The sequence below is a fragment of the Pinus tabuliformis genome, chromosome 6 (assembly GCF_031772625.1).
Source record: "Pinus tabuliformis cultivar Carrire ecotype Pingquan chromosome 6, CPIR1, whole genome shotgun sequence".
Taxonomy (NCBI): Eukaryota; Viridiplantae; Streptophyta; class Pinopsida; order Pinales; family Pinaceae; genus Pinus; species Pinus tabuliformis.
The window spans coordinates 247874128-247891444 of NC_142292.1; the positions used below are offsets into that span (position 1 = coordinate 247874128).

General features: G+C 39.0%; 1 protein-coding gene across 2 annotated transcripts in view; it reads right to left on the reverse strand.

Moving 5' to 3' along the window:
- Nucleotides 1–961: 961 nt before the first annotated feature.
- Nucleotides 962–17317, reverse strand: part of LOC149258315 (uncharacterized) — a 139877-nt gene continuing 123521 nt past the window's right edge. The window contains exons 3-5 of one of the 2 annotated variants that reach the window (XM_089415151.1): nt 2474–2569; nt 1896–2035; nt 962–1621 (exon numbers count right to left, since the gene is read on the reverse strand). In XM_089415151.1, coding sequence (XP_089271277.1) covers nt 1186–1621; nt 1896–2035; nt 2474–2569 — 672 coding nt within the window. In that variant the 3' untranslated portion in view covers nt 962–1185. The remainder of the gene's footprint in view (nt 1622–1895; nt 2036–2473; nt 2570–17317) is intronic. The other variant, XM_089415152.1, reaches the window with a different exon arrangement.

Below are 17317 nucleotides of genomic sequence, written 5' to 3' on the forward strand. Positions count from 1 at the left end.
TGTTGTGATGATCATTTAAGCTCATGAGTAATTGATGTCATTATCTTGTCATTTGGGCATTTACTTTCAACTACTATCTCCTTTATAGTTGCAGTTGATGGTTATATGTTTATCTTGGTCTAACATTTGATTTTGCAGGATTGTCTATTATTGTATCTTGATTTCATTTTTTAGCAAGCTATTATTATTTAATTGAAAACACTGGTCTATACTTTGATCATCATTGAAATTTGCTTATTTATTCATATGTTTGCTTAATTCTTGAAAACAAGTTATTTTTTTACAAGTAATCCAAATTAACCTTTCTCCTAAAGACTCGTATCATATAACTTTTCATTAGATACCACCCCCCTTAGCTAACCTAGGAGATAGCTTAAACGGAAAAAGTTGGGAATAAGTAATAGCCCCTTCTCTTCGTTCTTGCCACCAACCACACCTTGTGGGGTTAAGGGCTTTTCTCACTAACTTAAGTGTGTGTATAAGGTGGCAACAACAGATTTCTTGTATGCTATGTTTTAAGTTTCCTATAGGTTATGCTATGAAATCAAGGTGATACAGAATCATCATGTTTTTGGTCTCACTTGGTAAACAAAGCTCAATGGTGAAAGTCACGTGGGCTTGGCTCCCAGGGACTTTAGCATGTGACGTGCTATTAACTGGGCTGAAAATCAAGAAAATTGTTGATTCCATTTTCTTTATGTTTCAACTTAGATTTGTGAATTGAAATTGTTTTCATTTACTGTATATATCAAGAAAATTAGATTGCATAGTAGTTGGTTTGATTAAATTGAATTCCTCTTTCTGTGTATATTGCATTGAGTTCCTCAGAAGATCGCATATGACTCTGGGTTGGTAGATGAAATGATTGTGTAATATGAGTGTACCCAAACAACAGGAAAACACACATACACATTGTCACAAGTGATTAAAAAAAAATTAATAATTTCAGCTAGACTATGAATTTTCGAAAAAGCAAAAACATGTAAAATATGATTCATTATATTCTGCAAATAAAACATCTATACTTGAAAAAAAAAAAATTCCAGGAGTATGCAAACCTTATTTTCAGTACATTCTGCCCACTCTCAGACTGTATTTTATACATCTTACTCACAGGGGCAGTCTTTCCAATTTGTAAAACACTATTTGTTATCATAAGTGTTATTGTAGGGGCTTATATTACATCTAGTCATCCAACCACCTTCTCTTGACTTCAGTTTTAGAGCGAACCTCTAGGAGCTTCCCATCAGCACCATAGTCCCTCTCCATGACAAGGTTTGTGCCATCATCAGAATACCATCCAACGCCTATACTCAACACACCATCTTCTTTTGCATCGACATATGCTGTAATTTGACCAGGCAACCAAAGAACTGTAATATCTTGCATGTCTAAGGCATCTTCATCAGCAAAATGCTCAGGAATTTCAGGAAGACTCCTCCTCTTTGAAGTCTCCATACACAGGTACACAAATGGTGGCCTCTTTTCAGGTGTATTTTCCTCCCAATCTTCTAAGATAGCAGTGGCACTGATTTCAAACACCTTCCATGTTCCAACAAGATCTGATGGTGAAATCCGTTTTTGCTGTGAGAGTGGCTCTAATGGGGTTTCTCCCGTCTCACTGCAAGAAAAAGAAAACAAGAAATAGAAGATAAGTAATCATATGATGAAGTATTCTCGCAGTTATTAATTCTGGTCTTCTACTTACACAACTTGCCTCAGACAAGAATTAGAATAGGAAAATAGTAAACTTAAACAAAAATGTTTAAGTAGGAAGCTTCCTGCAAAACAAATAAGAATCGATCTTGATTGACCCTACAAAACATGATAATTAGATGCATGCACCCTCTATTGTAATTTCCTTGTGCCTATTCTGAATTAATATGAATATTTACCTCATATATTCTAAATGGCTTGGTCCTAACCATCGTTCTTTGTAAACAGCTAGTCTCATAAGCTGCACTTCAGTACCACCTTCCTTTACCGCAATAGTGTGCACAAGGCGCAGCCTCTCGTGACATCCTCTCACCAAGCACTGTTTTAGGGAAGGAATACAGTGAGTGAATGCTTAAAAATACACAACAAATTTTAATGTCAATTTACAAAAATTTCTTTATTGTCACAAAATATTGTAATGAGCAAATCTATCTCCAAATTTCACAACCTACAATGATATATTTGAATAACCTTCAAGCTAAGTTTTTCCAGATCTGACCAGTTAAAGGAGACAATTTACACACGTGAGATATCCAGCGTTTCTAGTTTCTATTTCAAAATGGTGTCTCAAAGGGGATTAATGGAACATGGAAATTTTCCCATGAAAGTAAATAGTGAGTCAATTTTTCCTTAAAAACCTTAAATAATCTATATAAGAATACCACAAGTCCTGTTCAAGTTATCCACTGAAAATATAAGAGAAAAAGCAAACACATCGCAGCGTTTTTCAAGCGTAAATGCTAAATAAGAGAGTTACTTGCTCTATCTTGTATGTTGGAGAGAGGTAGTAACTTGAATCATCAGCTGATCCTCCAACCTGCAACATCAGTGGGCCTCTAGAGTAGGAACCATCCTGTAAGAAATGGAAATAATGGGCACATGTTAATTCTGTAAATCTAATCCCCAAAGGAGTTTTATGTGAAAATTTCCTATGTGATTTGACTTGATTGACAGTAAATGTTTTAGAGCATATGGATGTTTGAGGAAAAGACAACTTAGTAAAACATCGTACCAGATGATTCTATTGAAATAGCTTTATTTTCCGCATGTCTAATAGTTAGATCATAATTCATCAATCTAGAGCTGCTATCTGGGTGCCAAAAAGCTAATGTTGAAAACAACTGTATAAAAGATAGACCTAGATGCTTAGAGGGTTGCCTTCAGGATTTTGTATCACATCCAAAAAGATCATTACTAGATAAAGGATATTTAAATCATTTTAAGTTGGATGAATAACAAGATTACCATAGGAACAACCTTGTTTGTACATACCCATGTTTGTGTTGAAAATTTGAAATTATAGTAGCCATGGTGGGTATTTTCATTAAGTGAAGAAATTGGAAAACATAAATTTTCATTTTCCCTCCTAAATTAATCAAGTTGGCTCATCTACTATTTTGAATTGGCTAGGCCCCAAAAGGCACCCATTTGACCCCCCTTTGACACTATAAAAAGGAGATCACCTCTCCTCATTTCATACATGAACAATCTTGTTATGAGCTCTATACCAGCGAAGAAAAAGGGGGTGACTGAAAATCTCAGGAGGAGAGCTTGGCAATTTATCCTGGTCTTGGTTACTAGTTTGGCTATATTCTTGATGGTATTTCTGATGTATTGATGAATCTTGAACTCTCTCTCTCTCACAAGGAAGAATTTATGGGCTTTCCCCTTGTGGGTTTTGCCCTGGCGTCAGGCTTAATTTGTGTCTCTTGTCTCATGGTTTCATGGTTATTCTCTAGTGTTCCTTCATGGTCTAATGGTTGATAATTTTTTTCTGTATAACTGCTTAATGATTTTGAATAAATGCTATGTGGAATTAATGCTAATTGATCATTAGAAGCTGTTATCATGATGAAGAAAAATTATTTATATCTGTGCCCTAGAAAATTAACATGGTATCAGAGCCCAGGTTGGATGGAAGAGCAGATCTGTAGCCCTATGTGAAGTCTTCATCTCTACGAAATTGCTTGGATTCCTATGTCCGAATCAGTGGCACTATTCTCGATTTATGTGAGTCTTTTTGCAAGCTTATCTATGACATTTGCAAATCTCTGTGACCAAGAATTCTGTAAGGTCCGAAAGAAGCATCTGAAATCTATGTAGTTCTATTGTTTTGATATGCAAGATCCGAAGCTTTTAAAGCCCTAATTCTGAATGGTCTATGTCATAAAATCAAGCTGTCCTTGCTTGACCCAAATTCTGCATTGGAACTCTATAAGATGATCCGAATTTCTTTTCTGTGATAAATTCCAAAGGCCTGTAATGCAAAATTCTGTGGCACTTTGGTCATTCAAATCCATGAGGTTCATTGAAGGATCCAAGGTCTGCTGCGCCTATGAAATAGATCCGAGATTTTGAGATTGAGGTCGACGTCTGTGGATATTCATACTACATCTCTGTATGATTGTAATTCAAGCCTGAGTATGATTGTAATTCAAGTTTAGTTATCTAAGACCGTCTTTTGAAATCTGTGGTTTGTCCAAGCCATGAATTACGAACCTCTGTGGATGATGGCCAAAATTCTTCTGAAATAGACCCGAGTAGCATCATATACTCTTGCATTTGCTCTGTGGCTCTTATGCAAAGTTCTGTGACCCGATTTTCTTTTAACAATTTTTTATCCAAATCAAATTCTGTGTTGGATTATTGATCTATCTCTGTTCTATACGCAAAGCAGATGCACCTAGGCTCTATAAAGGCATGAATCTGTGACATATCTCTGTGTTAAGGGGTAAGTTTTGAGTTACCACATGGAAATATCATCTCTGTGGCATGTCATCCGAGCTCTCTCTGTGTTATGGCAGCCAAAATCTCTAAGTCTGAAGATATCGTGCCTTATCTCTGTATATTTGGACATCTGATCTGTGTAAACTAATGTGTGTATTATTGAGACTCTAAGGCTCTATCTCTATGTAAGAAGCACTTTATCTCTATAATCTAATCCGAATTATGGAGAGAAGGATATGAAGTTGGTATGAGCCTGTGTGGCATCCTAATAACATCAAAGCTATCTCTGTATATGAGGCATTTAAGCTATCACTGTGCCATTCGAGCTACTATAGTTCTGAAATGGAGTCATGGGAACTCGTTGATCTCTCAGTCTATTTGATCCATGCAAATGTATTGATGTTTCAAATTCAAGCCTGTAAGAAGTCAAGTACTGAAGAGAATTCCTCTGTGCATCAGAGCTTTAGTAGCACTGGTGTATTTATATGGTAGTGTTGTAAAGTCATGATCCTCGTACAGGAAGGAGTTATGTGATAAGAGGCAAGTCCTAGTTTGAGCATAAAATCTATGGTTTGAAATGTATCACCATCTAGGTATGTCAAGGTTAAAGTTGTAGTCTGAATAAGAAACTCGAAAATCTGTGACCAAACAGAAGCCCATGTATTTGAGACGAAGTTAGAAGAAGATCATAGTCCTGTTGTAAGGCACACCTTTCTAAGGTACTACACGAGACCTCAAGAATGATGGAAATTCTGTAAGCTCGGGTCTGAACAAACTTTGAAAGCTTGATTTCTGACATGACCTTAATATTAACCCTGTCCTATACATAGAAGAAGGTCGATGTACAAGCCAACCTTTCAAAGGAATCTACTATAACTTTTGAGAAGTATTATCTTATAGCGAGATCGGAAAATTTCTTTCAAAGAGAAGTTAGAATGAAGTTTGTCACATCCAAATTATGTCTGCAATATCATATCTAATCTCTCTTGAAGTTTCTACCTCAGTCTCCAAATGGAAGTTGGAGTCATGTATTGAAAGTCTAAGCTGTGCTACGGTCCGTGAGTCTTGTTGCATGTTTAAGAAAGGATGAAAGCCTGAATATCAAAGAAAGAGTCATATCTGACTGAATGTTAGATGATCCAAAAATAATTTATTATCATAGGTTATAAAATTGAAATAAAAAAATTATTAATTTAAGAAATTAAATTAATAATTATTATTCTAGAATGATTAATTAATGGAGACAATTAGAAATTAGTATATTGTTGTAACAAGATATGACTCTCCAAATGTGTCGTATCTTAGGCTCTATTTTAGGTGATTAGTTAGCTAGTTGGTTTGAGTAGCATTTATTGTAAATGGACACTTGTTATTTAATAAGTGATCCATAATTAGAGGTAGTTAGGACATGGAGCTTATAAATAGCTCATTGCAAGAGTGTTTGGGAGTTCGGGTGTTAACTCTTGCAAAATCAATTATGTAATTGTTTTTTTTCTGATTAATAAAATTACGTGTCTGAGGACACTTCTGCCATTATTGTGGTATCAGAGCTCCAGTAATGCTGCAGTTGATTTGAGGAAGAGATTCCAGCAGTTGATTTGAGGAGGAGATTCCAGCTCTATCAGATCGTGGAAAAACTCAACTCCGTTGAAGTGATCAGCAAATCATTGGTATGAAAATTGTACAGTTTTGTTTAAAAGGAGAATAAATTTTATCATTGATTTTAGATTTTTTAAAATCTAAAATTCATTTTTTTATTATAAAAAAATTGCCTCTGTCATTTTTATTATTATCTGAATAGCCTCTTCCGAAAAGTAGCGGCCATCACCAGAGACAACAATTCTGGAACCTTTTATTTTTTTTCTACTGACCAGTGACAATACAGCATGCCATGATCACGAGTGTTTCTTCTACGACTAATCAAAATTCAGGCAGAATTTGGCAGTGTTTCATGCTCTCTGAAACTAAAGCATTTGAAAATTGTGGCAAAACGCATGACACAGTAAGAGGACACTTCAGTTTCGTCGTTGGGCCTGGCTATCGTTTCTTTTTTCTTTCCTAAGAAGTTTCCTCTTGAAATTTCTTTCATTCTATGAATAAAAGTTTAGCAACCAGGCTATCAAATCTACAACAAGAACTTCTGACACGTCTGGTTCATTGCGGCAATGAATTTTTGTTGATCGGTATCTGCCATTCAACAATGGGTTTTTGATAGAGATCTGGCGCTCCAGCGTTTTCAAATGTCATTTTCTCTCAATCCAGGTCTCAAAAAGCTCCCTCGGTGATTGTTCATTTCTTATCTCTTTTCTGTAGCTCATTTGCTTATTCTCTGTACATTATGGGAATGTATCTATCCTTCCCGAAAGATTGAGTCAGAGAATCTGCACCGTGCTTAGCTCAGAGTAGAATTTGGTCCTTTTCAGATCGAAAGAGGGGATGCACAGGAATTTTTGATGTAAATTTCTGCTTATTTTGGTGGGACTTGCGGTCTGTCTCATGACCTTGATATTTCTTAGGGCGCTCAAGTTTCAGTCTAAATTCGAATCCTGCATTTGTATTTATTCTTGATTCCTCTTGGCTTCTGCCGAAAAGAAGGAACCTTAGCTCCTAGAAGATTTGGCATCTTGATGATAAGATTGATTTGCAAATTGGATGCATGAAGGCTAAAAGATTAAGAGGGAGCTATCATGCTCTCAAAACATAAGTATATTGTATTTTCTTTTATTTAATTTATCGTCACTAATGATGTGGACTCCTTGATGATGATGTAGATGATAATATGGAATGAGGCTAACTCCTTGATGATTTGGACTACTTGATGATGATATGGAATTCTTGATAATGTGGATTTCTTAATGATGATATGGAATTCTTATGGGTTTCTTGATAATAATATGGAATTCTTGATGATGTGGATTTCTTGATGATGATATGGATTTCTTGTTGATGTGGATGAAATTAACTCCTTGATAAGTTGAACGAGGTTGATTGGACCAAGAGGGAGCTGACACACTCTTAAGAGATAAGTAATTTCTTGATTTTTTCTACCATGAGTCCTTTGTTTTTGTACGTCTTGCCTAGTTGTTCCATGGCCTCCTAGTGAGGATTGCAAGTACACATTGAAGTATGTGAAGGTTGTGGCATTTGTTGAAGAGAACACAAGAAGACTCGTGATTGGATGGGCTTTGGACCTGTTGACCACTAGAGTGGCCCCTGATGATTATATGAAGACTCCATAGCCAAGGATGATCCGAAAGACACTTGTACCATCAAATATCATCAGTCAATAGAGTTTTTAAACTCTACTTTTATTTCTCACCATCTTTCTTGTACCCAAATTCCACACCCTGCGGGGAATTGTAATAAATGATACTAGTAATGATGAGTTTTGAGTCTGTAACAGACCTAGGATGTTGGGACTCGATCAGCAAACGAGTACACCTTGGAGTATTTTTTTTACTTAGTTAATTATCCCTTCTTTTTTAGAGGCGGATAATTTTCTAGGTTTTTTCACTCACTTTTAACCCCAAAGTAGGGGTCACGGTTTGAATGTTGAGCCCCTAACACATCTCAGTGTCTAGAGTCGATGTATATTACCATACTAGATCACACAAAAAATTTCGTTGAATTTGATTAAGTCTAGGTAGTCATTTTTTAATTTTTTAGATTTTCCACACTATGCAAATTGCAATAAAATTTGCATTTGTAATGTAATAAGTGATGTCTAGAGAATTTGTATGGTATATGAGTAATAAAATTTGCACCTCTCACCCTAAACTTTCTACTATGACACACATTGAAGGGTTAAAAATGTGTTTTGAACCCCCAAAGCCCATTTTTCTTAAGTTTAGTGGGAAATCTGGCAATTAATTAAGCGAGAAATTAAATAAATGGAGAAAAATAAATATCCACACATGCTAAATGCTGTGAAAATGAGGTGGAAAATTATAGAGGAGTTAAAGTGAAGCTCCAAGGTGATGTGGACTCCTAAAATCAAGAAAAAGATGTGCTCAAATAAAATCGAATTTCTGGCATTAAATGAGAAAGTTGTTTACTTGGAAATTCGAATTTGTGAAGTTAATGCACATTTGGTAGGATTTGGGAAAATATTTGGTGGAGATTTTTGTGGGAAATTGTCCCCACATGGGTTACCACCCATCTACACTAGTTACTTTTTGGTAGCATCAAATGTGCTCTAGCCATAAAACTTGGTGGAGAGGGTAAGGCACATGAGTTCTAAAGAACCCAAAAACCGTTTGGTGAAATTCCACCCAGATTGTATTTTATTAAAATAATAAATATTTTTAACGGGGTTCCTAAGTCTAAAAACTTAGGAAAATTAAAATATTAATGGATATTAATCAAAATATGGGTGAAAATGATCTAGAAGGCAAACCAAGTCATGTTTTAATCTTAGTCGTTGATTAGAGACTTAATCTTGGTCGTTGAAGTCTCAACGAGAAAAGTATAAAAAGGAGGCTTGGGGTTCATTTAGAAACATACACGGAGAGAACATTGATCTAGAGTTCGATTTCTAGGGCTAGGAAGCTGAGAATTCGAACTGAGTGATCAGTTGTAGCAGAGGAGCAGGGATAGTTCGGGAGTACTGACAGAGAAGCAAAGAGAAGCTATTGGAGGCAGCGCAACAGCTAAGAGGATTGACGTTGGGCCAATCTGGGTCCACGCAGGCCTGACACATAGCTAGAAGGGCCAACGCAGAAGCAAAAGCTGCCCTCCATGCAGAAAGCCGGGACTTTCCGGGAACTCCCGAAATAGTCGAGAAAGCTAACGCAGTGGGCAGAAGAGATAACGCAGAGCTGACAGAAAGCCTGTAGGGATGACGTAGGGCCAATGCAGAAGTAGCCGGGGTTAGCCAGTTTTGCTGCCGGATTAGCCGGAATCTGTCGAGTGAAGTGACGTAAAACTCACTCAGTTTTTCCACCATTGCATTTTCTTTGTCACCGGTTTCCGGAAGGGCAACCTGCATTTGTATTCAAAATTACTACTTAATAATAGAAAACCCTCAGAGCTACTGCACTGGTTTTCCCGCATTGGGTTTTTCCGGAGACTATTTTGTCCAAAAATAACTGTGTCATATGTATCTTGTTCTTTGCTCAGTTTTATGTTTCATGTAATCAATTTAAAGTAGTGTAGGCTGTAGAAATAATTTACTTCAATATTCAGAGAATAACTTGATAATACATATTAAAATCAAGTAGGTGAATTAGATTCAAATTTGCTGCAGTAGGGGTTCCTTAAGGATTAGAAATTTTCACATGGTATCAGAGCATTGATTTTGAAACAGGGAGAGCAGATCTAGCGCTGAGCAGAGAGGCCAATAGCTGCACTTGGCAGCAATTCGAATCCCCTTGAAGGGATTGTGCAGTCCTTGCTAGGAAGTAGAGATTCTGAGGAAATCTCTCTCCAAGAGAGTCGACAGAGAGGTACGATTTCCAGATCATGAGTTTGCAGAAGAAGAGGGAGTGATGTAGAGCCTCAGTGCAGTGCTTGAAGGATGTGGTTTCTGCTGGGGCAGAAATTCGCCGGAAAAGAGCGAAGACACATAGAAGGGGAATTTTTTCCTTAGAGAAATTTTTGCCAAAAAGTTTGAATTTCTCACTTGCTAGGCAGCGGAACAGTGTTGAGCAGTGACTAGAGGAGTCAGTTGGACAGTTGGGTGAGCATCGCATGGGCTCAGAAATCAAGACAAGTTGGAAGGAGCTTCCAACTATGTCATATGGAAGACTAGAATCTTGTTCTGGAAGAATACGATCTCAAAGCCTATGTCAAGAGTGTAATGGTTGTTCCTGTTGACAATGATCAAAAGAAGAAGTACAAGGCCGAGCAGGGGAAGGCGAAGAGGTTCATACTCGATGGAGTTCAAGATCATGTGCTCTCACACTTACAGGGCAAGGATACAATTCGAGAGATGTAGGAAGCTTTGTCTTCACTGTATGAAGGCTCTTCCAAACAATGGAAGATGTACCTAGAACAAAAGTTGCAGCGTAGATTGATGCAGAAGGGAGAAGGGGTTAACTCCTATCTTCAACGTCTTCAGGACACCAGAGACCAGCTTGCTGCAGTGGGGTCCACTACTCAGACTACCGCGATGGTAAGGACGACCCTGAATAGAGTCTCGGACGAATGGCAAGTCTTCATCCAAAGCATATTAGGCAGGGAAAGACTACCTTCATGGGAGGATATGTGGGCAACCCTTCAACAAGAGGAATTAAGGAGGGACCTGGTAAAGGTCAACCTCAATGGTAGCAGTGGGAGTGGCACGAAGACCAAGGAGGAGGAGGAGAATGCAGCTCTAGCATCAAAGGGACAGCTGAAGCTGAAGCTGAAGAAGGACATTTTGAAGGTGAAATGTTTCAGATGTGGCAAGATGGGCCACTTTGCATCCCGATGTCCTTTGAAGCAAAAGGATAAGGATGAGAAACATGACCCTAAGGCTGCTCCAGCAAAGAATGATGAAGATGAGTTTGTCATGAGTGCCCACGCATCTCTAGGAGGGAAATGGGGCGATATTGAGTTGTAGTCGGGAGGACTACATGTGGGCAGGATCCTTGAGGAGTCCACCTCTTGGATCAATTCCTTGCTACGGGAGCCTGAGATTTAGCAGTAGCGAGATGGACTTAGTGTCAGATGATGCAGTGGATCGTTTGGAGAGACAGATACAGTATCTTGAGACCAGGGACTGATCAACGTAGAGCAAGGTTGGCAGCAATGCGGATGGCACAGTGCAGAAGTCAACCGCAGCGCAGAAGATTCAGAAGGTCAGAGACTAGTAGCAGTCAGATTCCAACATTCATGGTATTATGCCGAACGCAGTTAAGTTCAGTGATTTTGGATGTTTTTCAATTGCTTCTCTCAACAACTGAGTTGTAGTACAAATGCAGTGTTTGCAGTGGCAGTGCTAGCAGCATAGCAGATGCAATATTTGAGAGGGAGTTGTAGTACAGATGCAGCAGTGACAGCCGCAGTGTCATGGGTAGCAGTACAGTTGCAGCAGCAGCACAGTGTTGGTGGCAGCAACAATGCCGAAAGGAGATGCTTTAGAGACAGAGAAGCATGCAGTTGGACATTGTCACTAGAGCACTTCCCTCGCTAAGAGGGAGTGTTAATTTTTGGTAGCATCCGATGTGCTCTAGCCATGAAAAGTGGTCGAGAAGCTAAGGCACATGAGTTGTAAAGAACCCAAAACCGTTTGGTGAAATTCCACCTGGATTGTATTTTATTAAAATAATTAATATTTTTAATGGGGTTCCAAAGTCTAAACTTAAGAAAATTAAAATATTAATGGGTATTAATCAAAATATGGGTGAGAATGATGTAGAAGGCGGATCAAGTCATGTTTTAATCTTAGTCGTTGACTAGAGACTTAATCTCGTCCATTGAAAACTCAACGAGAAAAGTATAAGAAGGAGGCTTGGGGTTCATTTAGAAACACACACACAAATAACATTGATCTAGAGTTCGATTTCTGGGGCTAGGAAGCTGAGAATTCGAACTGAGTGATCAGTTGTAGCAGAGGGGCAGGGATAGTTAGGGAGTACTGACAAAAAGGCAGAGAGAAGCTACTCTAGGCAGTGCAAGAGCTAAGAGGACTGTCATTGGGCCAATCTGGGCCCACACAGGCCTAACGCAGAGCCAGAAGGGCCAACGCAGAAGCAGAAGTTGCCCTCCACACAGAAAGTCGGAACTACCGAGGAACTGTAGGAACAGCCGGGAAAGCTGACGCAGTGGGCAGAAGAGACAGCGTAGAGCTGAAACAGAGCCTATATGGTTGACGCAGGGCTAGCGCAGAACTAGACGGGGTTAGCCAATTTTGTTGCTGGATCAGCCTGAATCTGCCGAGTGAAGTGAGATAAAACTCACTAAGTGTTTCCGCCATTTTATTTTCTCTATCATTGGTTTGCCAGGAGGGCAACCATCATTTGTATTCAAAATTACTGCTTAATAATAGAAAACCCTCAGAGTTGTTGCACCAATTTTACCGCATTGGGTTTTTCTGGGGACTATTTTGTCCAAAAATAATTGTCCTACATATCTTGTTCTTTGCTCAGTTTTTTGTTTCATGTAATCAAATTTAAAGTAGTGTACGCTGGAGAAGTAATTTGCTTCTGTATTCAAAGAATAACTTGATCATGCATATTAAAATCAAGTAGGTGAAGTAGATTCAGATTTGTTGCAGTAAAGGTTCCTTGAAGATTAGGAATTTTCATAGTGGACTCCTAAAATCAAGTAGTGTACATGTGTTGAAATAAAAACGAATTTCTAGGATTAAATGAGAAAGTTGCTTACCTGGAAATCTAAGTTGCAGGAAACGTGAGCAAAGGGCTCGTTTCCGAAATGGAAACAGGGAAACCCATACAGTACGGCCCGAAACCTCGTTTTCGGCTGTACTGGCCCATTTCTCGAGGAGGAAACGTGGCCAGTACGGCCGGAAACGAGTTTCTGGGCTGTACGGCGGAGTTTCCCACGCAGATTGGCTTTTTCTTATTTTTTTATTATTATTTTGTTTTCTATATTTTAATTGCGTGACTAAAGTGGCTTCTAGTTGCTTCTAAATGCCTCTCTCAAGTTATAAAAGTGACCTTCGCCTCATTCTCTCATCACACAATTGAGCAAGTCGTTTCTCTTGGAGACTGGCAATTTTAGCAAAGGAGAAGACAGGAAGAGAGCAGTGATTTCAGCTAGGGTGTTTTCAACAGTGAGCAAAGGAGATTTCAGCAGCAAGAGCAAGAGATTTCAGCAGCAAAAGAGAGATTTCAGCAGCAGATTTGGAGTGCAGAGTTTCCGGCTATGGCATTCTTGTTTTTTTGGCTCAGCTACAGCCATATTTCTCATCTTTTCTGGCATTTTGGGGTAGCTTCAGCTATAGAAAATTAATTTGGGTAAGCAACATTCATTTTCTTAGTTCTTTCCTACTATTTCTTCAATTTTTTGAGGGTTTATGCTGCCAAAAATATGAAAAACGTTTTTTATTTACAGATTTGTTATTTTAATTTATTTTTGCAGCAATGGCTTCCAACCAAAGTGCAGCTGCAAGTTCAAGCCCTAGGGCCAACCCAAGGGCTGAATATTATCCTCTTTGGAGGCATGTTCAGAAGCTTCAAAAAAGTGGAGGTGGCGGCTCATGGGAATGGCGATGTAATCTTTGCAATAATTCATACAAGGGCTCCTACCCAAGAGTGAAGGCACATCTTTTGCATGGAGGAGGACAGGGAGTTGTGGGTTGCACAAAAACAACAAATCCATTGGCAAGGAGGGCATATCAAAGAGCGCAAGATGAGGCGGATGTTATTAAGAGAAGGCATGATGAACTAACTCAAGCTACTCCTCAAGCTCCATCTAACATTGAGCCAAGGATTGTAGTTGAAGCAAGAAAGAGGAGAGTCGATGCCACTCAACAACATGAACAACCAGCACCCAAAAATACCAGAGGGGCATCCCCTTCAGTTCAGGATAGCAGAATTGCTAATTTGGTGAATGTGCAAGCGAGAGAAGAAACTGATTACAGAGTGGCTAGGTGCATTTATGCATGTGGTATCACATTCAATGTTGTTCACTCTCCTTACTGGCAAGATATGATAAGGGCAATTAACAAAGCTCCTCAAGAGTATAAGGGGCCCAACTATGAGAAAGACAGAACTCAGCTTCTCAAAAATGAGAAGGAGCTTGTGGAGGATATTTTATCACCAATTCGTTCTTCCTGGAGTAGCTCTAGGGTTACCAGAGTCTTAGATGCATGGATAGATACAAGGCACAAACCATTGACAAATATTATTGCCACTTCCCCCAAAGGAGCAATGTTTATCAAGGCGGAAGACTACTCAGAAGAGGTAAAAAATGCACAGTACATTGTTGATGTTATTATAAAAGCTATTGAACAAATAGGGCCTAACAAGGTGGTGCAAGTTATCACGGATAATGCACCAGTTTGCAAAGCTGCAGGTTTAATTATTGAGGGGAGGTATGACAACATCTTTTGGACACCATGCATTGTCCATAATCTGAATCTGATCTTAGAGGAGATCAACAACAAAGTTTCCTAGATAAAGGAAATCACAGGGGAAGCAAAGGGAGATTGTCAAATTCATCACCAACCACCACCAATCTCATGCCATATTTCGAGAGTGCTCCAAATTGGAGTTGTTAAAAGTTGCTGAGAAAAGATATGCCTCAAACTTCCCGATGTTGCACCGCCTTGTTGAGGTTAAGCATGCATTAGTTTCTATGGTGGTGAGTCAAAACTTTGGATTGAGTGGAGACAAGCAGATTCAGAGTGGGGATATATGGTGCGTAGATTGTGCCTTGATGAGGATTGGTGGAGCAAGGTAGATTTCTTGCTAAATTTCACAACCCCTGCATTTGAGCTTCTTCGGAGTGTTGCCACTGACCAACCTTTCTTAGGAGAGGTATATGATGGCATGGATTCCATGGTTGAGAAAACTATGGAAATCATTTCGCAAGAGTCTCCACAACTTTTGTTTGTTGATGATCATTTTGTTGGTTTAGTCAAGAAAATCATTGTTGATAGGTGGAACAATTTCAGCACTCCATTGCACACTTTAGCACATGCCTTGAACCCCAAATTTTATGATGAGGAGGTTATTGCTCAAAGCAATGGGAAGAGGAAGGCACCCCATAAGGATAGAGAGGTGGCTAATGGGGTGAAAAAATCCCTTATGAGAATGTTTCCTTCTCATCTACAAAGGGAGGTAAATGAAGAATTTGTCAGTTTTGTTGCAAGAATAGATGATTATGCAGATATATTAGCTTTGGAGGAGAGAAGCACCATGAATCCAATTAGGTGGTGATCTGAAAATGGGGCTCTTAGGTTTCTTGTCTAGCTTACAAGAACCTCTCCCACTTCCAAAGCTTGAATATTCCCAAGTCTTAATGATTAACCAATGCGGAATTAAGTAATGCTTGAAAATATGGGTGTATGCTTATATTTGTTTTAAACTGATTATGTGTTGTAAATTAAGGTGTTGAAACTAATATATTAATGCATATAATAGTGAATAATCCAGCAGTAAAAACAAACACATAGAACAGCAAATTAATTAGGAGTTCACCCACAACTCTTGGGCTACATCTCCATGAGCTCTAGTTAATTCAACTAGGCTCTCTGGGATTATGGTGTAAGTCTTTTTTACAAGTCTTTGACTCAACTCCTGTTGTTCTACACAAAAACAGTGGGTTCAGACACCATTTAATCCCCTCTGGCTCTTGAAACTCTGGCTCTTGGCTCTGGCTCTTTGGCTCTTGGTTCTAGCTCTTGGCTCTGACTCTGGCTCTTTGGCTCTGGCTCTTGGCTCTGACTCTGGCTCTTTGGCTCTCCACTCTGGCTTCTTTCTGCCTTCTTCAACCTTCACGCTCTCTGGCTTTTCACTTAAACTTCAAGTGACCCCAAAAGCTCCCTTAGCTGCTTAGCGCAGTAGCTCTTCGGCTCTCTCAGCTCTCTGCTGCTACTACTTTCAGCATTCTGCAACAAACCATAACTTGGCCACCGTTCAACAACTCAGCAGCCCTCTGTCTTTGACATTCATGGCTTAAAAGCCAAATCGCATTGCCTATTGGTTTTCCCTTTCGGGCTCTCTGTCTTCCTGACACAGTCTGTTCAAATCTATTAAATTATGGTATGTTCTATGCTTAGAGCAGTTTACTTATCTTTCTTATTATTATCCACAGATTAGCAATCACATGTACATAAAGTAAAGTGCAGATAGAACATTAAACGATCGACAGAAAACAAGCCAAGACAAGAGACACAAGATGTGGCGGCTAGCCAGGGACAAACCCAAATGTGGGGAAACCCTTTGATCAAATCTTCCTTTATCTTCAATAATTCAGCAGAGAGAAATAGTACATAAATCTGATTTACATCAGCAACAGCAAACCCTAGATCAGCCAAACTAGAGCAGACAATATCTTGCAAACCGATCGTCGGATCGGCTTGATTCCTTCACCAGAAAATGCGGCCTTAAGAGGAGATCTAGATTTACCTACAGAGCAGTTCTGAGAGGGAGATTGATGGTCAACGCTGGTCAAACTTTGGATCCGCAGTTGCAACCCTAAATTTGCATCCTTCCTTCCATACGTGTGAGAGAAGAGTCCCTTTCTGCGCAGTAGGAGAAGAGCCTCTTTTCTGCGCAGGAGAGAGAGAGAGAGAGATATGATGAGTGAGTGTGTTCAAATGAGGAAAAGACCTCCTGTATTTATATACAAATGTTGATGATTGAATAAATGCGACTGTTGGGCTTTTGAGCCTACATGAGTTGCTGGTCAGCTTGATAATTATTCCATAATCAAAATAAATTCATATCTCCATAAATACTTATCGGAATCAGATGATCTTTAGATCAATCCTACACCTCTCGACGAGAGGAATCTAATAAAAATATTATCATGCATGAATAAGATGACCCACATGGAGTTTGGCCATAGTTGCCAATTTTAACAAAATCCCTTCTTTGGTGTTCAATAATCACGGCATAACGCACTTAGAGGAGGCGGCCACTTGTTTCTGCAACAGATGAGGGCAATCGGCGCTTGAATCCTTAGTAACAGTCATTCTCTGTTTACACAGAGAACGCTGTGAAAACATGGGAAATCCGCATAAAACCCAATATATCGAACTTCAAACTTTCATAATTGTGCACTATTCTTCCATCAGGTCCGCCTATTGGTTGTTGTCGCTTATCGCAATGACTCTGTCCATAGGTTTCCCCTTTGTATTTCGCAATACATTAAAACTATGAAAATACATATAAAATATGGAGTCAGACTTTAAATATTATACAGAGGCATTTCAGAACCCTTTCAGGTCCGTAATATCGCATCGCATATCCATTATATATAG